Below are 21643 nucleotides of genomic sequence, written 5' to 3'. Positions count from 1 at the left end.
GGCTACTATAGAGAGCTGTTATAGATTCATACTGTGTAGGGGGCTACTATAGAGAGCTGTTATAGATTCATACTGTGTAGGGGGCTGTTATAGAGAGCTGTTATAGATTCATACTGTGTAGGGGGCTACTATAGAGAGCTGTTATAGATTCATACTGTGTAGGGGGCTGCTATAGCTTGGCTGAAGAAAAAATATTATAATGTTTTCCATTGTATTCTGTTAGAAATGTTTATGATGTGTATATTTATAGCTTCATATCCAAATGAAAATAAACAACATCTCCAGATGACTTTGGGCCTGTGGAGGAATCATATGAAGACATTTATAATTCAGACAACTGTCTCTCGATGTAATTCAACATCTCCTCATCAATACACATCAAATCAACATCGGTGACGCATCAACCAGGAGAACATGCAGTATTTTAGACCAGAAATACTGTGTCTCCTGTTCTGCACTGAAATATCCCAGTTTATATAAGCATGTGAGCTGCTCTGCCTCATACTTGTTTTGACAGCATGTCATTCATACACACATGTTAGACAGACCTGATGTTAAGAGCCATGCTGAATATGTGTTCTAATGTCTCTGCCTGGAAAGCTGGGATTCCAAACCTGCCGTGTGTTGCTTCCTGATCTGACATCGGGAAGTGTTGCTGCTTGGCATTGGGGTGGAAATCCCTTAGGGAATCTTTGAGAGGGAATTGATATAATGACTTTGTGTACATTGTGCTAACACATTTCTCTGTGTGTGTGTGTGTGTGTGTGTGTGTGTGTGTGTGTGTGTGTGTGTGTGTGTGTGTGTGTGTGTGTGTGTGTGTGCGTGTGCGTGTGCGTGTGCGTGTGCATTTGCATTTGCTTTGTCTGTGTGTGTTTGGTTGTATGTGGCTACGCTGGGTTGGCCTGGGTCTGGCTGTGTGTGTCTGTGTGTGGGTCTGCCCGTCTGTACCCCTCCTCCCCTCTACCCCCTCCGTAGCTCCAGGAGGCCAAGCAGATGGAAAGGGAGAGGCCCCGGCAGCACTCCCAAGTCACCCAGGAACAGGAACCGGACTCACCCCAGCTCCAGCAGCACGTCTACCTCCCAGCCAAGGGCCCTCCCCGGGAGGCCAATGGCCCCACCACCCCCTCTACACCCACGCCCACTTCCACCCCCACAACTCCTACCCCAACGCAGGGGGCCACGGAGGAGGAGCAGGGGGAACATGGGATGAATGACTCTGAGTTCAGCACAGCAGAGAACAATCAGACAGAGGCAGCAGCAGCACAGTGTGAGTTTCACCTTAGATAAGACAGACAGACAGACAGACAGACAGACAGACAGACAGACAGACAGACAGACAGACAGACAGACAGACAGACAGACAGACAGACAGACAGACAGACAGACAGACAGACAGACAGACAGACAGACAGACACAGACAGACAGACAGACAGACAGACACAGACAGACAGACAGACAGACAGACAGACAGACAGACAGACAGACAGACAGACAGACAGACAGACAGACAGACAGACAGACAGACAGACAGACAGACTCACAAATATAGGCAGTCATGTTCAAGGTCAAACAGACAAAGAATTTCACTCTCGCTCAGTATTTTGCAGTGTGTTTGAGGAAAGACATTTCCAGGGGTATTGTGCTCGGCTAGTACCTTGGCTGCTTTAGACAGTAACAAAGCCTCAACCTTTACATTTTTGTGTACTCAATATTGGCAGAACTCTGGGACAAAATATTTTGTCTGTGTTAAATAAGCATTTGATGAGACAGCTTTCTCTTTAGGTGGTAATGCACTCGGTGGTAATGCACTCGGTGGTAATGCAGCCCATAAGTGCTTTCATGAGTGACTGACTGAGAGAAGGCATAGAAAAGAGATTGAGAGTGAGAAAAAGACTCATCCAAAGATTCAATAATCATTTTGTTTCCAAATTACTCACTGCTTTCAACACAAACACACATCCACGCACAATGTCTTCAGGGAAGATGTGGTAGCTGATACCAGTGACTACTGTTTATCGGGTCAACATTGACAATTACAGTATCAAAGGATAATGCTCAGTCTCACTCAGAGAAAACACTTTCTTTACTCAATCTGTCAATTCACTGTTTCCCATCTTACATTTTCTAAGTGTATTCGGGTTCTTTTAAATGGACTTTGACTAAAGTTTTACTTGTGTTGTGTTCAAGGTGCTGCTCAGCGTGACCAAGAGACAGCAGTAGAAGAGGAGGAGCCTAACTATGAGGAGAAAGCCCAGGAGATCGTCCAGAGCATCCTACAGGAAGTCGTCAACACCATCGTTGGAGGTAACTCTATGCATCTGAAGTCACATTTGTGTCTGCGGTCAGTTAAGTCAACAATGGACTTTTGTTGATACAAAATCATTTTAGAATGAGAAGTCTGGAGAGTTTAGGCATTACTGTGTGTTTACTTGTTTGTCCTATCTAGAAAGAGAGAGAGCTGTGTGTCTCAGTGCTATTTTGACCCTTGCATACTAAACCACTCCAAAGGGTACTGCCTGAACCCTGCTCATCTGTGTTCAGATGCCAAGGAGCCTGCTAGCGAGACCAAGCAGCCCCCAGAGATTATGGAACCCGCTGAGCTCATCACCAAGGTAACAGAGGTCACAGAGGTGGCGGAAGACGAGGGGGCGCTGGGCAGCGACAGCGAGAATGTCCATGCCAACGGAATCCCCGGCACGCCCATCTCTGCCAGCTTCACCCCGTCGCTGCCCGACGACAGGCTGTCTGTCTGCTCCAATGATACACAGGTGAGAGGGATTGACCTGACTGTCACCACGGCGACACACTTTGCTCTACAAAGTGATTTTGTGCTAGCATGGGTTTCTGTTTTAACAGACAAATAAAACTGTTTAAATACCCAGTCTGATAACTTCTTTTTTTTTGCATTTAAAGGGCTTATCAATTTGTAAAAATGAACATGGAAGTCATTAGTAACATGAGGAATTAAAGAGCTGAGGGTTATTCAATCCCTCTGCTGCTGCAGTCATAAAGGGAAAGGGGGATCTTCTGCATTTAACCCAACCGCTTTGAATCAGAGTGTCTGTCTTCTAGTCTGCTGGGGTTGATTCCAACATGATTCATAGATGATTTCCTCTCAATCCCTCTGAATCAGAGTGTCTGTCTTCTAGTCTGCTGGGGTTGATTCCAACATGATTCATAGATGATTTCCTCTCAATCCCTCTGAATCAGAGTGTCTGTCTTCTAGTCTGCTGGGGTTGATTCCAACATGATTCATAGATTATCTCCTCTCAGTTCCTCTGAATCAGAGTGTCTGTCTTCTAGTCTGCTGGGGTTGATTCCAACATGATTCATAGATGATTTCCTCTCAATCCCTCTGAATCAGAGTGTCTGTCTTCCAGTCTGCTGGGGTTGATTCCAACATGATTCATAGATTATCTCCTCTCAGTTCCTCTGAATCAGAGTGTCTGTCTTCCAGTCTGCTGGGGTTGATTCCAACATGATTCATAGATTATCTCCTCTCAGTTCCTCTGAATCAGAGTGTCTGTCTTCTAGTCTGCTGGGGTTGATTCCAACATGATTCATAGATTATCTCCTCTCAGTTCCTCTGAATTAGAGTGTCTGTCTTCCAGTCTGCTGGGGTTGATTCCAACATGATTCATAGATTATCTCCTCTCAGTTCCTCTGAATTAGAGTGTCTGTCTTCCAGTCTGCTGGGCTTGATTCCAGTTCTGATTATCTCCTCTCAGTTCCTCTGAATTAGTGATCTCCCAACATGATTCATAGATTATCTCCTCCCAGTTCCTCTGAATCAGAGTGTCTGTCTTCCAGTCTGCTGGGGTTGATTCCAACATGATTCATATATTATCTCCTCTCAGTTCCTCTGAATCAGAGTGTCTGTCTTCCAGTCTGCTGGGGTTGATTCCAACATGATTCATAGATTATCTCCCCTCAGTTCCTCAGGTTATTATAGCGATATTTGAGCACTGTAATTATCTACACTCTTCAGTTGTCTTCAGCTGTCCCCATAGGAGAACCCTTTGAAGAATAGTTTTTGGTTCCAGGTATAACCCTTTTGTTTCCAGGTAGTACCCTTTTGATTTCAATGTAGAACCCTTTCCACAGAGGGTTCTACCTGGAACCAAAAAGGGTTCTACCTGGAACCAAAAAGTGTTCTCCTATGGGGACAGCGAATAATCCTTTTTGGAACCCTTTTTTTCTAAGAGTGTAGGATTTACAGTCTTACACGATCAAGGTTGAACAGATACATTAATTGGAAGCATTTATTTCACACTCTTTTTGTCAAATGGGGAATTCATTTTGGATGATAATTGACTCTTGATAATTGACTCTTGATTAAACTTTTTTGATGTAGACCATCTGTTTGTGTTTCTGCGTTAGGAGTCGGGGGCGACCACAGGCCCAGTACCAGGTGCTAAGTTCTCCCATATTCTCCAGAAGGATGCCTTCCTAGTGTTTAGATCGCTCTGCAAGCTGTCTATGAAGCCTCTGTCAGATGGACCGCCAGACCCAAAGTAAGTTGAGTTCCTGTATCAGGAATCTTATTATTGCTTGGTTTTAGAGAATAGAGGATCAGTAGATGTATTACCCTAGTAAATAGGCTATTGCAGGTTTATTTTTGGAGTGTGTTCCTTAGTTGAATCATGTCTTGTGGAGGGTAGCCTAGTTATTAGTTGGGAGTGTTGTGATGGTTGGAGTGTGTTCCTTAGTTGAATCATGTCTTGTGGAGGGTAGCCTAGTTATTAGTTGGGAGTGTTGTGATGGTTGGAGTGTGTTCCTTAGTTGAATCATGTCTTGTGGAGGGTAGCCTAGTTATTAGTTGGGAGTGTTGTGATGGTTGGAGTGTGTTCCTTAGTTGAATCATGTCTTGTGGAGGGTAGCCTAGTTATTAGTTGGGAGTGTTGTGATGGTTGGAGTGTGTTCCTTAGTTGAATCATGTCTTGTGGAGGGTAGCCTAGTTATTAGTTGGGAGTGTTGTGATGGTTGGAGTGTGTTCCTTAGTTGAATCATGTCTTGTGGAGGGTAGCCTAGTTATTAGTTGGGAGTGTTGTGATGGTTGGAGTGTGTTCCTTAGTTGAATCATGTCTTGTGGAGGGTAGCCTAGTTATTAGTTGGGAGTGTTGTGATGGTTGGTGTGTGTTCCTTAGTTGAATCATGTCTTGTGGAGGGTAGCCTAGTTATTAGTTGGGAGTGTTGTGATGGTTGGTGTGTGTTCCTTAGTTGAATCATGTCTTGTGGAGGGTAGCCTAGTTATTAGTTGGGAGTGTTGTGATGGTTGGTGTGTGTTCCTTAGTTGAATCATGTCTTGTGGAGGGTAGCCTAGTTATTAGTTGGGAGTGTTGTGATGGTTGGTGTGTGTTCCTTAGTTGAATCATGTCTTGTGGAGGGTAGCCTAGTTATTAGTTGGGAGTGTTGTGATGGTTGGTGTGTGTTCCTTAGTTGAATCATGTCTTGTGGAGGGTAGCCTAGTTATTAGTTGGGAGTGTTGTGATGGTTGGAGTGTGTTCCTTAGTTGAATCATGTCTTGTGGAGGGTAGCCTAGTTATTAGTTGGGAGTGTTGTGATGGTTGGTGTGTGTTCCTTAGTTGAATCATGTCTTGTGGAGGGTAGCCTAGTTATTAGTTGGGAGTGTTGTGATGGTTGGAGTGTGTTCCTTAGTTGAATCATGTCTTGTGGAGGGTAGCCTAGTTATTAGTTGGGAGTGTTGTGATGGTTGGTGTGTGTTCCTTAGTTGAATCATGTCTTGTGGAGGGTAGCCTAGTTATTAGTTGGGAGTGTTGTGATGGTTGGAGTGTGTTCCTTAGTTGAATCATGTCTTGTGGAGGGTAGCCTAGTTATTAGTTGGGAGTGTTGTGATGGTTGGAGTGTGTTCCTTAGTTGAATCATGTCTTGTGGAGGGTAGCCTAGTTATTAGTTGGGAGTGTTGTGATGGTTGGAGTGTGTTCCTTAGTTGAATCATGTCTTGTGGAGGGTAGCCTAGTTATTAGTTGGGAGTGTTGTGATGGTTGGAGTGTGTTCCTTAGTTGAATCATGTCTTGTGGAGGGTAGCCTAGTTATTAGTTGGGAGTGTTGTGATGGTTGGAGTGTGTTCCTTAGTTGAATCATGTCTTGTGGAGGGTAGCCTAGTTATTAGTTGGGAGTGTTGTGATGGTTGGAGTGTGTTCCTTAGTTGAATCATGTCTTGTGGAGGGTAGCCTAGTTATTAGTTGGGAGTGTTGTGATGGTTGGAGTGTGTTCCTTAGTTGAATCATGTCTTGTGGAGGGTAGCCTAGTTATTAGTTGGGAGTGTTGTGATGGTTGGAGTGTGTTCCTTAGTTGAATCATGTCTTGTGGAGGGTAGCCTAGTTATTAGTTGGGAGTGTTGTGATGGTTGGTGTGTGTTCCTTAGTTGAATCATGTCTTGTGGAGGGTAGCCTAGTTATTAGTTGGGAGTGTTGTGATGGTTGGAGTGTGTTCCTTAGTTGAATCATGTCTTGTGGAGGGTAGCCTAGTTATTAGTTGGGAGTGTTGTGATGGTTGGTGTGTGTTCCTTAGTTGAATCATGTCTTGTGGAGGGTAGCCTAGTTATTAGTTGGGAGTGTTGTGATGGTTGGTGTGTGTTCCTTAGTTGAATCATGTCTTGTGGAGGGTAGCCTAGTTATTAGTTGGGAGTGTTGTGATGGTTGGAGTGTGTTCCTTAGTTGAATCATGTCTTGTGGAGGGTAGCCTAGTTATTAGTTGGGAGTGTTGTGATGGTTGGTGTGTGTTCCTTAGTTGAATCATGTCTTGTGGAGGGTAGCCTAGTTATTAGTTGGGAGTGTTGTGATGGTTGGTGTGTGTTCCTTAGTTGAATCATGTCTTGTGGAGGGTAGCCTAGTTATTAGTTGGGAGTGTTGTGATGGTTGGTGTGTGTTCCTTAGTTGAATCATGTCTTGTGGAGGGTAGCCTAGTTATTAGTTGGGAGTGTTGTGATGGTTGGTGTGTGTTCCTTAGTTGAATCATGTCTTGTGGAGGGTAGCCTAGTTATTAGTTGGGAGTGTTGTGATGGTTGGAGTGTGTTCCTTAGTTGAATCATGTCTTGTGGAGGGTAGCCTAGTTATTAGTTGGGAGTGTTGTGATGGTTGGAGTGTGTTCCTTAGTTGAATCATGTCTTGTGGAGGGTAGCCTAGTTATTAGTTGGGAGTGTTGTGATGGTTGGAGTGTGTTCCTTAGTTGAATCATGTCTTGTGGAGGGTAGCCTAGTTATTAGTTGGGAGTGTTGTGATGGTTGGTGTGTGTTCCTTAGTTGAATCATGTCTTGTGGAGGGTAGCCTAGTTATTAGTTGGGAGTGTTGTGATGGTTGGAGTGTGTTCCTTAGTTGAATCATGTCTTGTGGAGGGTAGCCTAGTTATTAGTTGGGAGTGTTGTGATGGTTGGAGTGTGTTCCTTAGTTGAATCATGTCTTGTGGAGGGTAGCCTAGTTATTAGTTGGGAGTGTTGTGATGGTTGGAGTGTGTTCCTTAGTTGAATCATGTCTTGTGGAGGGTAGCCTAGTTATTAGTTGGGAGTGTTGTGATGGTTGGAGTGTGTTCCTTAGTTGAATCATGTCTTGTGGAGGGTAGCCTAGTTATTAGTTGGGAGTGTTGTGATGGTTGGTGTGTGTTCCTTAGTTGAATCATGTCTTGTGGAGGGTAGCCTAGTTATTAGTTGGGAGTGTTGTGATGGTTGGAGTGTAGTTCCTAGTTGAAATCATGTCTTGTGGAGGGTAGCCTAGTTATTAGTTGGGAGTGTTGTGATGGTTGGTGTGTGTTCCTTAGTTGAATCATGTCTTGTGGAGGGTAGCCTAGTTATTAGTTGGGAGTGTTGTGATGGTTGGAGTGTGTTCCTTAGTTGAATCATGTCTTGTGGAGGGTAGCCTAGTTATTAGTTGGGAGTGTTGTGATGGTTGGAGTGTGTTCCTTAGTTGAATCATGTCTTGTGGAGGGTAGCCTAGTTATTAGTTGGGAGTGTTGTGATGGTTGGTGTGTGTTCCTTAGTTGAATCATGTCTTGTGGAGGGTAGCCTAGTTATTAGTTGGGAGTGTTGTGATGGTTGGTGTGTGTTCCTTAGTTGAATCATGTCTTGTGGAGGGTAGCCTAGTTATTAGTTGAATCATGTCTTGTGGAGGGTAGCCTGTTCCTTAGTTGAATCATGTCTTGTGGAGGGTAGCCTAGTTATTAGTTGGGAGTGTTGTGATGGTTGGTGTGTGTTCCTTAGTTGAATCATGTCTTGTGGAGGGTAGCCTAGTTATTAGTTGGGAGTGTTGTGATGGTTGGAGTGTGTTCCTTAGTTGAATCATGTCTTGTGGAGGGTAGCCTAGTTATTAGTTGGGAGTGTTGTGATGGTTGGAGTGTGTTCCTTAGTTGAATCATGTCTTGTGGAGGGTAGCCTAGTTATTAGTTGGGAGTGTTGTGATGGTTGGAGTGTGTTCCTTAGTTGAATCATGTCTTGTGGAGGGTAGCCTAGTTATTAGTTGGGAGTGTTGTGATGGTTGGTGTGTGTTCCTTAGTTGAATCATGTCTTGTGGAGGGTAGCCTAGTTATTAGTTGGGAGTGTTGTGATGGTTGGTGTGTGTTCCTTAGTTGAATCATGTCTTGTGGAGGGTAGCCTAGTTATTAGTTGAATCATGTCTTGTGGAGGGTAGCCTAGTTATTAGTTGAATCATGTCTTGTGGAGGGTAGCCTAGTTATTAGTTGGGAGTGTTGTGATGGTTGGTGTGTGTTCCTTAGTTGAATCATGTCTTGTGGAGGGTAGCCTAGTTATTAGTTGGGAGTGTTGTGATGGTTGGAGTGTGTTCCTTAGTTGAATCATGTCTTGTGGAGGGTAGCCTAGTTATTAGTTGGGAGTGTTGTGATGGTTGGAGTGTGTTCCTTAGTTGAATCATGTCTTGTGGAGGGTAGCCTAGTTATTAGTTGGGAGTGTTGTGATGGTTGGTGTGTGTTCCTTAGTTGAATCATGTCTTGTGGAGGGTAGCCTAGTTATTAGTTGGGAGTGTTGTGATGGTTGGTGTGTGTTCCTTAGTTGAATCATGTCTTGTGGAGGGTAGCCTAGTTATTAGTTGGGAGTCTTGTGATGGTTGGAGTGTGTTCCTTAGTTGAATCATGTCTTGTGGAGGGTAGCCTAGTTATTAGTTGGGAGTGTTGTGATGGTTGGTGTGTGTTCCTTAGTTGAATCATGTCTTGTGGAGGGTAGCCTAGTTATTAGTTGGGAGTGTTGTGATGGTTGGAGTGTGTTCCTTAGTTGAATCATGTCTTGTGGAGGGTAGCCTAGTTATTAGTTGGGAGTGTTGTGATGGTTGGAGTGTGTTCCTTAGTTGAATCATGTCTTGTGGAGGGTAGCCTAGTTATTAGTTGGGAGTGTTGTGATGGTTGGAGTGTGTTCCTTAGTTGAATCATGTCTTGTGGAGGGTAGCCTAGTTATTAGTTGGGAGTGTTGTGATGGTTGGTGTGTGTTCCTTAGTTGAATCATGTCTTGTGGAGGGTAGCCTAGTTATTAGTTGGGAGTGTTGTGATGGTTGGTGTGTGTTCCTTAGTTGAATCATGTCTTGTGGAGGGTAGCCTAGTTATTAGTTGGGAGTGTTGTGATGGTTGGTGTGTGTTCCTTAGTTGAATCATGTCTTGTGGAGGGTAGCCTAGTTATTAGTTGGGAGTGTTGTGATGGTTGGAGTGTGTTCCTTAGTTGAATCATGTCTTGTGGAGGGTAGCCTAGTTATTAGTTGGGAGTGTTGTGATGGTTGGTGTGTGTTCCTTAGTTGAATCATGTCTTGTGGAGGGTAGCCTAGTTATTAGTTGGGAGTGTTGTGATGGTTGGTGTGTGTTCCTTAGTTGAATCATGTCTTGTGGAGGGTAGCCTAGTTATTAGTTGGGAGTGTTGTGATGGTTGGAGTGTGTTCCTTAGTTGAATCATGTCTTGTGGAGGGTAGCCTAGTTATTAGTTGGGAGTGTTGTGATGGTTGGAGTGTGTTCCTTAGTTGAATCATGTCTTGTGGAGGGTAGCCTAGTTATTAGTTGGGAGTGTTGTGATGGTTGGAGTGTGTTCCTTAGTTGAATCATGTCTTGTGGAGGGTAGCCTAGTTATTAGTTGAATCATGTCTTGTGGAGGGTAGCATAGTTATTAGTTGGGAGTGTTGTGATGGTTGGAGTGTGTTCCTTAGTTGAATCATGTCTTGTGGAGGGTAGCCTAGTTATTAGTTGAATCATGTCTTGTGGAGGGTAGCCTAGTTATTAGTTGAATCATGTCTTGTGGAGGGTAGCCTAGTTATTAGTTGAATCATGTCTTGTGGAGGGTAGCCTAGTTATTAGTTGGGAGTGTTGTGATGGTTGGTGTGTGTTTGGATGTAGCATCACTTAGGTGATTATTGGTTCTGTATCGCTTCCTGTGCTCCCTGTTTTTTCTCCCTCTGTAGAACAGGAAATGACAAGGGAAAATATCTAATCAGATTTTGCTTTGATCCAATATAAGGGAGATTACATTTCGGTGTTCTTCTGTATGCATTTCCCAGCCCGTTACAGCCAAAGAAGCATCTGATTTGCTGGATCTGATAGCAGTTTTTACATAACAGGATTTCCTGAATCTGGTTTCTGTATGGTAACTCAATTCTGACTGTCTCAGTCTCCCATCATTCTCCCAATGGCCCATGTGGCCTAACACTCTATCCGCATTGGCTAGTGAGAGTTCTGGCCCAGTGTTCCTGTAGTGTTGCCAGAGTTCTGTTTAAGAACACTGTCTAAGAACACGAGAGATGTTCCGTCTTCTAGACAATGGTGGAATGGATCCCTGTTTATCACAGGCCTTTGTCAGGGGTGACAGGGAGGATGGCTGTGCCACCAGAGGAAGGCCTGTGCTCGGTGTCTGTAAGACAGAACGCCTTTTCACCCACAGACAGATTTACTCCATGACTGGCTCTGGTGATACCCGGACGACACACAGGAGACCTGCTTTATAGCTGTGTAACTTACAACAGATGCTTTGAACATGTCTTTTTAGGGATTACAAATCAGTATTGAATCTTGCTGTTGTAATTTGTTAATAAAAGATTAAAGTTTGGCATATTACCTTGTTTTTTTGTCACCTCAAATTGGCTTTAAGGAAGCACGCCGACAGTCCTCAACAGTCAAATGGGGAAGTTATCAAACTCCAAGGCTGCATGGCTTGTTCAGTTCAACCCACTGACTATGAACACCACACATATGATTTATGTGTTGCATATATACATTTAAAAATGTTGAAAACATGCCCTAGGTCATTTGTCTTGTTGTTCATGGCTCAGGTATGTTTTGTTCCTTTGGATTTTCTATGGTTCAAATGGTTGATTTGTTATTGTACTGAAAATGTACCCTGCTTCCCTTTTCCGGGCCAAGCTGAAATGATAAAGTTGTCAGGTTTCCCCTGCGCTGCAGGAACCTTGACCTTTTACATTTTGTAACGTTGCAGCCTTATTCTAAAATTGATTAAATCGTTTTTTTTATTCATCAATCTGCACACAATACCCCATAATGACAAAGCAAAAACATGTTTTTATACATTTTAGAAAATGTATTAAAAAAAAAATACTTAAATATCACATTCACGTATGTATTCAGACCCTTTACTCAGAACTTTGTTAATGCACCTTTGGTAGCGATTACAGCCTCACGTCTTCTTGGGTATGACGCTACAAGCTTGGCACCTGTATTTGGGTAGTTTCTCCCATTGTTCACTGCAGATCCTCTCAAGCTTTGTCAGGTTGGATGGGGAGCGTTGCTGCACAGCTATTTTCAGGTCTCCAGATATGTTCAATCATGTTCAAGTCCGGGCTCTAGCTGGGCCACTCAAGGACATTCAGAGACTTGTCCCAAAGCCACTCCTGCGTTGTCTTGGCTGTGTGCTTAGGGTCGTTGTCCTTTTGGAAGGTGAAACTTTACTCTGAGGTCCTGAGCGCTGTGGAGCAGGTTTTCTTCAAAGATCTCTCTGTACTTTGCTCTGTTCATCTTTCCTTCGATCCTGACTAGTTTCCCAGTCCCTGCCACTGAAAAACATCCCACAGCACGATGCTGCCACCCAAGCTTCACTGTAGGGATGGTGCCAGTTTTCCGCCAGACGTGACACTTGGCATTCAGGCCAAAGAGTTCAATCTTGTTTTCATCAGACCAGAGAACCTTGTTTCTCATGGTCCGAGAGTCTTTAGGTGCCTTTTGGCAAACTCCAAGTGGGCTGTCATGTGCCTTTTACTGAGAAGTGGCTTCCGTCTGGCCACTCTACCATAAATGCCTGGTTGGTGGAGTGGTGCAGAGTTGGTTATCCTTCTGGAAGGTTCTCCCATCTCTACAGAAGAACTCTGGAGCTCTGTCAGAGTGACCATCGGGTACCCTGACTAAGGCCTTCTCCCCTGGTTTCTCAGTTTGGCCGGGAGGCCGGCTCTAAGAACAGTATTGGTGGTTCCAAACTTCTTCCATTTAAGAATGATAGAGGACACTGTGTTCTTGGGGACCTTCAATGCTGCAGAAATGTTTTAGTACCCTCCCCCAGATCTGTGCCTCGACACAATCCTGTCTTAGAGCTCTACGGACAATTCCTTTGATCTTATTGCTTGGTTTTTGCTCTGACATGCACTGTCAACTGTGGGACCTTATATAGACAGGCGTGTGCCTTTCCAAATCATGTCCAATCAATTGAATTTACCACAAGTAGACTCCAATCAAGTTGTAGAAACATCTGAAAGATGATCAATGGAAACAGAATGCACCTGAGCTCCATTTCAAGTCTCTTGGCAAAGGGTCTGAATACTAATGTAAATAAGGTATTTATTTTTTTAAATTTGCAAACATTTCTAATAGCCTGTTTTTGCTTTGTCATTATGGGGTATTGTGATGTCATTATGGGGTATTGTGATGTCATTATGGGGTATTGTGATGTCATTATGGGGTATTGTGTGTAGATTGAGAGGGACATTTTTTATAACCCATTTTAGAATGAGGCTGTAAAATAACAAAATGTGGAAAAAGTCAAGCGGTCTGAATACTTTCCGAATGCACTATATTCCTGTATGCTACATTAATATCAGTCTGTCTGTGGAGGAGGGCTTGGGAGCATTACAGATAGGAAGCCAGTCACTGCAAATAAATACATATGTTGGGTTCCTACTCCTCCATCATACAGCTGTTTAGAAATACGGGTGGGACTTATGGATAGGGGAAATGGACAATATAATTATCTAACTATAATGATCTATTACGGAAATATGCCTTCTCTACGTTGTAACATATGGTGTTTGTATGTGCAGATCTATAATTGGAAATGTTATTGGAAAAAGGAAAACAGCTCCAGCTCATCTCGCTAGGTCAGGCTCTTAGTATAGAGGTGGACATTAGGCGACATCCCCAGGTCCCCTGACTGCCACCAGACCATTAGGATTCTCTGTCAGTTGTGGGTCAACCAGGAAGTGCTGCTAATAACTGATGAATCAGATGGTGTCTCACAGAGCACCTGTTATTGATGCATTTCTGTCAGGGGTGGGCTGGCCATCTGGCATTTCGGCCTAAGGGCCTGAATAACTTGTTGTTTTTTGTTGTTGTGCAAAATGATAATTATCTGGCTAATAATGGGATCCTCAAGGGAAAATGGGCCAGTGTAGGGGCCTCAAGAAAAAAGGATTGGCCGGTGTGTTAGAAATGCCTGGGCCATTTTTGGTCCTAGTCCACCCCTGATCTCTGTCTTCATCCCACAATAATAAATACATTATCAGGGGTCACTTCATGTGCATATTAAGCTGATTGATGGCATATGGTATAAATCAAGGGAAAATTCAGCAGGCACAACGTTTTGGAACGTTCAGATATAAATATGCTGGAACAAACATCTCTGACATTTAGAATAAGGAGTCACATAGGCTCTATTCATGGCATTTCTATCTACAATGTTTGGCTACTGAACATATAAAGAATTCTTATTCCTGTTGCACTTGAATGTTAGAAGTCTGAATCGATGCCTCTTTCGGTCTCCTGCCAGGTCCCACGAGCTGCGCTCCAAGGTGCTGTCCCTCCAGCTGCTGCTGTCCATCCTGCAGAACGCTGGGCCCGTCTTCAAGACCAACGAGATGTTCATCAACGCCATCAAGCAGTACCTGTGTGTGGCGCTGTCTAAGAACGGCGTCTCCTCCATCCCAGAGGTCTTCTCGCTCTCGCTCTCCATCTTCCTCACCCTCCTCTCCCACTTCAAGACCCACCTCAAGATGCAGATTGAGGTAGCTACCTAACATTTAGGTTTTTCCTCTGTCGCAAAAGATTAAGCTGCTGATTTAGTTTTTTTGTTCCATTATGGGGGACTAACTGAGCTACCTGACCAGCTATTAGTCCAAATAGTATTTCTCTTCCTCCCCAAAGTCACAAACCATATATTCCTCTTTCATATTGCTTCTAATATTCCTCCTTTCTTGTCCTACTTGAAAACCCATGAACATGCAGGCCGGGACACTGTTCTGTTCTGTCGCTGAATAGCTGTCCTATCCCCAAATTCCAATCTCTCCTGTTCCCTCTCCCAATGTTGTAAACCTCTCAGCTCTCAATACAGCAGGCACCTGACACAGGTGATTAATGGGAGATTAAGTTTATCAGAGGGGCACAGTAATGTAGTTATGTCTCAGTGCGATTGAGTTTAAGTATTACCTGTTAGCTGTTGCTTCTGATTTGTAGTCCACTTCCACAGTTGTCTGGTTGTAATATTTCCTCATGCTGAAGTTGATGACTTAATCTACCCGCGACTGTTTGTGGCCATGAAGGAAATCATCGTATTTTCCGGAGACAGATGTTGCTGGTTGAGATGTTATGATTTCACAGTTGAGCGGTCAGCCTGCAGTGAGATGTATGTGTTTATAATAATATAATAATAATAATATATGCCATTTAGCAGACGCTTTTATCCAAAGCGACTTACAGTCATGTGTGCATACATTCTACGTATGGGTGGTCCCGGGGATCGAACCCACTACCCTGGCGTTACAAGCGCCATGCTCTACCAACTGAGCTGCAGAAGGACTTTGTTACAGTGGATAGTTCTGTAAATGAAGATTCATGACGCTTTTCTCCTCTCGGCCTCTTTGTGTCCTCATCTTTAACTGTCACGGTTTGTTTTGCTGCGCAGGTGTTCTTCAAGGAGATTTTCCTGTACATTCTGGAGACGTCCACAAGCTCCTACGACCATAAATGGATGGTCATACAGACCCTCACCAGAATATGTGCAGGCGAGTGTGTGTGTGTGTGTGTGTGTGTGTGTGTGTGTGTGTGTGTGTGTGTGTGTGTGTGTGTGTGTGTGTGTGTGTGTGTGTGTGTGTGTGTGTGTGTGTGTGTGTGTGTGTGTGTGTGTGTGTGTGTGTGTGTGTGTGTGGTGTCAATTTGAAATGCTCTCGGTGGTACAGCGCATCAACGTCAAGTATAGGTCAAGTACCAACTGTCCCTCATGTCTCCTCCCTCAGATGCCCAGGGTGTGGTGGATATCTATGTGAATTATGATTGTGACTTGAATGCTGCTAATATCTTTGAGAGGCTGGTGAATGACCTCTCGAAGATCGCACAGGGCCGGGCAGGCCACGAGCTCGGCACAACACCACTCCAAGTAAGACTGACCAATGGCTATAGAAAAGTGTATTTCTTTGTGTATTTGGTACATGTACATTGCTCTAAAGTTGATGTAACATTTCCCCCTTTCCCACCAGGAGTTGACCCTGAGGAAGAAAGGCCTGGAGTGTCTGGTGTCCATCTTGAAGTGTATGGTAGAGTGGAGTAAAGACCAGTATGTCAACCCCAACTCCCAGACCAGCCTTGGTAAGAGACTGACCAAACTTCAGTTACTCTGAAGCTGGTGGGGAGAGGTGTGCCACTGGGTTGGATTTAGATCCTGAGGAAAACTGTTTAGCCATTCTTCAAGTGCACCGTTCTGCCTGCTCCTTTGTGGAGGATCAAAGGGTTTGGATGCACAGTTGGAGTCCTCCACTATTTAGAGTGTATTTGATATATTCCGCTTATATCACTCTGACTTCCCACATCCTAGAACTTCAATTCTCCATATCAGCAATGGTGGAACCCTAGAGTGTGTATTTACCATATTTATAGCCGCTGATGCATGGAGGCATGTTGTGCTTATCTACCTTTTCCTGTAGAATTGTAAAACTATGAGCAAAGGGAAGACGGCCAAGGCTTTACTCTCAGTCAAACCTGCCTGAGGCTACCGTTCATCACTAGGGTTAACTGGGATTAGAGGGAAGAGTGGTATTCATCAATACAGCTATAGCATATTCCCTGAGACAGAAGACTAGGCATTAGCATTCATCAGTAGCCTACAGATTGTACAGACCCTGAGAGGGAAGGCTAATTCAATACTGTACCCTGAGAGAGAAGGCTAGTGTTCATCATTATGGCTAGCACAGACCCTGAGAGGGAAGGCTAATTCAATACTGTACCCTGAGAGAGAAGGCTAGCGTTCATCATTATGGCTAGCACAGACCCTGAGAGGGAAGGCTAATTCAATACTGTACCCTGAGAGAGAAGGCTAGCGTTCATCATTATGGCTAGCACAGACCCTGAGAGGGAAGGCTAATTCAATACTGTACCCTGAGAGAGAAGGCTAGCGTTCATCATTATGGCTAGCACAGACCCTGAGAGGGAAGGCTAATTCAATACTGTACCCTGAGAGAGAAGGCTAGCGTTCATCATTATGGCTAGCACAGACCCTAAGAGGGAAGGCTAATTCAATACTGTACCCTGAGAGAGAAGGCTAGCGTTCATCATTATGGCTAGCACAGACCCTGAGAGGGAAGGCTAATTCAATACTGTACCCTGAGAGAAAAGGCTAGCGTTCATCATTATGGCTAGCACAGACCCTGAGAGGGAAGGCTAATTCAATACTGTACCCTGAGAGAGAAGGCTAGCGTTCATCATTATGGCTAGCACAGACCCTGAGAAAGAGATCGATGGCTAGTATCCATCAGTGTGGTTAGCCCAGTCAGACCCTGACAGGACAGTCTCTCCCTCAGCAGCACTGAAAGGCTAATACAATACAGGCAGGCTAATACACCAGGGCAGGGCAGGCTAACTCAATACCCTGAACCGGCTGATGAGGAAAAGCCATGGTGCGACAGACAGACCCTCTGTCAGGGCTCCTGGATAAGACCCCTGGCTTGCTTCAGAATGAGCTGAGAGGAATCATTCCTGTTCGATCCTTTAACCAAGTAGGAAGGGAGGGCTCTAATGAAGGGAGGGAAAGAGAGCTTTAACGAAGGCAAGGAAGGAAGCAGGGAAGTAGAAGCTCTGAGAGGGGTGCCAGATATCCCCACATATTCCCATAGAGAGGAGGCTAGCCTCAGGCTACCTTCTGGCACTCAGAGAGCTAACTCTACCAAGTCACGGAAGGCAGCAGAACTAACAAACAGCATTACTGCTACAGGGGTTATGGTTAGTCACCATGCCAAAGTCACCATACAGCTAGTGCCAACTCATTTAGTAACCATGCCGAAGTCACCATACAGCTAGTGCCAACTCATTTAGTGACCATGCCGAAGTCACCATACAGCTAGTGCCAACTCATTTAGTAACCATGCTGAAGTCACCATACAGCTAGTGCCAACTCATTTAGTGACCATGCCGAAGTCACCATACAGCTAGTGCCAACTCATTTAGTGACCATGCTGAAGTCACCATACAGCTAGTGCCAACTCATTTAGTAACCATGCTGAAGTCACCATACAGCTAGTGCCAACTCATTTAGTGACCATGCCGAAGTCACCATACAGCTAGTGCCAACTCATTTAGTGACCATGCTGAAGTCACCATACAGCTAGTGCCAACTCATTTAGTAACCATGCTGAAGTCACCATACAGCTAGTGCCAACTCATTTAGTGACCATGCCGAAGTCGCCATACAGCTAGTGCCAACTCATTTAGTGACCATGCCGAAGTCGCCATACAGCTAGTGCCAACTCATTTAGTGACCATGCCGAAGTCACCATACAGCTAGTGCCAACTCATTTAGTGACCATGCCGAAGTCACCATACAGCTAGTGCCAACTCATTTAGTGACCATGCCGAAGTCACCATACAGCTTGTGCCAACTCATTTAGTGACCATGCCGAAGTCGCCATACAGCTCGTGCCAACTCATTTAGTGACCATGCCGAAGTCACCATACAGCTAGTGCCAACTCATTTAGTGACCATGCCGAAGTCACCATACAGCTAGTGCCAACTCATTTAGTGACCATGCCGAAGTAGACAGTATGTCCTGCTATTGGCTGCTGTGACTAGTCTCCTACGCTTTTAGGTTACTTCAAACAAAATGTGTTTTTCTGAGTCAGTGAAAGTGCATCCTAATTATGCAATTTTCCATGTAGATACTGTAGCTCAGCTAATGCATTGTGTTTCTGAAAACGTGTTTTTACATCATTACATAGATAATACCTCTCCACTTTCTCTTAATTTCGGTCTTTTCCTCTTTGTTCTCTGGTTGGCTGACTTCACAGGAAGAGCAGGTAATGGCAGTGTTTGGTAGACTGGTTGCTGTTGCAACAGTAGGGGTCATTGGGACCTAGATAGAGTGTGGAGGGGGCTACGGTGGCTGTGACTAGTACTGTGACTGTTATTTAGATGCCTTATCTACCTTATCTACCTTTCATTTGCATAATCTCATGTTACTTGCTTTCAAACGCTGTAGGTTCTGGATAGATTTGGAGTTTTTTAAGTCAGCTCTGTGTACAATACGGTGGAAAAACACCACTGGTTATATTGTACATTGTGATTAGAACTAGTAAACTTTGAAGAGAGTTTTCCTACCTTGGCTGTGCCACCCTCCTCCCTATCAGTTTTTTTGCGGTGTACTTTTTGTGTCCAGTGATTAATGTATTGTTATCTGTGTATGAGGAGGAATAATAATGACGGTTTATGCCCTGCTATTGTTTTAATTTGGATTTTATTTTTGTACCCAAATATACTTTATTTTGTGCACCCTCCTCCTTCTCTACCCTGGCTGTGCACCCTCCTCCTTCTCTACCCTGGCTGTGCACCCTCCTCCTTCTCTACCTACCCTGGTTGTACCACCCTCCTCCTTCTCTACCCTGGCTGTGCACCCTCCTCCTTCTCTACCCTGGCTGTGCACCCTCCTCCTCTACCCTGGCTGTGCACCCTCCTCCTTCTCTACCCTGGCTGTACCACCCTCCTCCTTCTCTACCCTGGCTGTGCCACCCTCCTCTCTCTATCCTGGCCTATCCTGGCTGTGCCACCCTCCTCCTCTACCCTGGTTGTGCCACCCTCCTCTCTCTATCCTGGCTGTGCCACCCTCCTTCTCTACCCTGGCTGTGCACCCTCCTCCTTCTCTACCCTGGCTGTGCACCCTCCTCTACCCTGGCTGTGCCACCCTCCTCCCTCTACCCTGGCTGTGCCACCTTCCCCCTCTACCCTGGCTGTGCACCCTCCTCCTCTACCCTGGCTGTGCCACCCTCCTCCCTCTACCCTGGCTGTGCCACCCTCCTCCCTCTACCCTGGCTGTGCCACCTTCCCCCTCTACCCTGGCTGTGCACCCTCCTCCTCTACCCTGGCTGTGCCACCCTCCTCCCTCTACCCTGGCTGTGCCACCTTCCCCCTCTACCCTGGCTGTGCACCCTCCTCCTCTACCCTGGCTGTGCCACCCTCCTCCTTCTCTACCCTGGTTGTACCACCCTCCTCCTTCTCTACCCTGGCTGTGCCACCCTCCTTCTCTACCCTGGCTGTGCACCCTCCTCCCTCTACCCTGGTTGTGCACCCTCCTCCTCTACCCTGGCTGTGCCACCCTCCTCCTCTACCCTGGCTGTGCACCCTCCTCCTCTACCCTGGCTGTGCCACCCTCCTCCTCTACCCTGGCTGTGCCACCCTCCTCCTTCTCTACCCTGGTTGTACCACCCTCCTCCTTCTCTACCCTGGTTGTACCACCCTCCTCCTTCTCTACCCTGGCTGTGCCACCCTCCTCCTTCTCTACCCTGGCTGTGCCACCTTCCCCCTCTACCCTGGCTGTGCACCCTCCTCCTCTACCCTGGCTGTCCCACCCTCCTCCCTCTACCCTGGCTGTGCACCCTTCTCCCTCTACCCTGGCTGTGCCACCCTCCTCCTTCTCTACCCTGGTTGTACCACCCTCCTCCTCTACCCTGGCTGTGCACCCTCCTCCTCTACCCTGGCTGTGCCACCCTCCTCCCTCTACCCTGGCTGTGCCACCCTCCTCCTTCTCTACCCTGGCTGTGCACCCTCCTCCTCTACCCTGGCTCTGCCACCCTCCTCCTTCTCTACCCTGGTTGTACCACCCTCCTCCTCTACCCTGGCTCTGCCACCCTCCTCCTTCTCTACCCTGGTTGTGCCACCCTCCTCCTCTACCCTGGCTCTGCCACCCTCCTCCTCTACCATGTGCTGTGCTCTATGAAGTTGTTGAGTGGAGGAAGCACACTGCCAGCTCACATTACCCTGATGGTGTCCTGAATGTTTTAGAGAGTTTCCGATGGGTAATTAGATCCCTTACCAACGTACAATGTCTCTTACAGCCATACAACCACCATGGACCTGATTCACCCACAGAACAGTAGCATCAGACCTGCCTGTTCTGCCCTGTTCTGTCCCCTCAGGCTACACACACAGAACTGCCTCCATGTTACACAACACGACCTCCATGTTACATGCTACACAACACTACCTCCATGTTACAACACTACCTCCGTGTTACACAACACTACCTCCATGTTACAACACTACCTCCATGCTACACAACACTACCTCCATGCTACACAACACTACCTCCATGTTACAACACTACCTCCATGTTACACAACACTACCCCCATGCTACACAACACTATCTCCATGTAACAACACTACCTCCGTGTTACACAACACTACCTCCATGTTACACAACACTACCTCCATGTTACAACACTACCTCCATGTTACAACACTACCTCCGTGTTACACAACACTACCTCCGTGTTACACAACACTACCTCCGTGTTACACAACACTACCTCCGTGTTACACAACACTACTTCCATGTTACAACACTACCTCCGTGTTACACAATACTACTTCCATGTTACAACACTACCTCCATGCTACACAACACTACCTCCATGCTACACAACACTACCTCCATGCTACACAACACTACCTCCATGTTACACAGCACTACCTCCATGTTACACAACACTACCTCCATGTTACACAACACTACCTCCATGTTACACAACACTACCTCCATGTTACACAACACTACCTCCATGTTACACAACACTACCTCCATGCTACACAACACTACCTCCATGTTACACAACACTACCTCCATGTTACACAACACTACCTCAATGTTACACAACACTACCTCCATGTTACACAGCACTACCTCCATGTTACACAACACTACCTCCATGTTACACAACACTACCTCCATGTTACACAACACTACCTCCATGTTACACAACACTACCTCCATGTTACACAACACTACCTCCATGTTACACAACACTACCTCCATGTTACACAACACTACCTCCATGTTACACAGCACTACCTCCATGCTACACAACACTACCTCCATGCTACACAACACTACCTCCATGCTACACAACACTACCTCCATGCTACACAACACTACCTCCATGCTACACAACACTA

At 45.6% G+C, this 21643-nt stretch overlaps 1 protein-coding gene across 4 annotated transcripts in view; it reads left to right on the top strand.

Moving 5' to 3' along the window:
* LOC123991331 (brefeldin A-inhibited guanine nucleotide-exchange protein 1-like) overlaps positions 1-21643 on the top strand; it is a 125358-nt gene that overhangs the window by 73724 nt on the left and 29991 nt on the right. For 3 of the 4 annotated variants that reach the window (XM_046292823.1, XM_046292821.1, XM_046292820.1), the window contains 8 exons: positions 976-1267; positions 2189-2305; positions 2510-2769; positions 4382-4515; positions 13986-14220; positions 15117-15216; positions 15448-15587; positions 15688-15796. In XM_046292823.1, the coding sequence (XP_046148779.1) occupies positions 976-1267; positions 2189-2305; positions 2510-2769; positions 4382-4515; positions 13986-14220; positions 15117-15216; positions 15448-15587; positions 15688-15796 (1387 nt within the window). The remainder of the gene's footprint in view (positions 1-975; positions 1268-2188; positions 2306-2509; positions 2770-4381; positions 4516-13985; positions 14221-15116; positions 15217-15447; positions 15588-15687; positions 15797-21643) is intronic. The other variant, XM_046292822.1, reaches the window with a different exon arrangement.

The sequence above is a fragment of the Oncorhynchus gorbuscha genome, linkage group LG12 (genome assembly GCF_021184085.1).
Source record: "Oncorhynchus gorbuscha isolate QuinsamMale2020 ecotype Even-year linkage group LG12, OgorEven_v1.0, whole genome shotgun sequence".
In the NCBI taxonomy this organism is placed as follows: Eukaryota; Metazoa; Chordata; class Actinopteri; order Salmoniformes; family Salmonidae; genus Oncorhynchus; species Oncorhynchus gorbuscha.
This window is presented reverse-complemented; position numbering and strand designations above follow the sequence as displayed.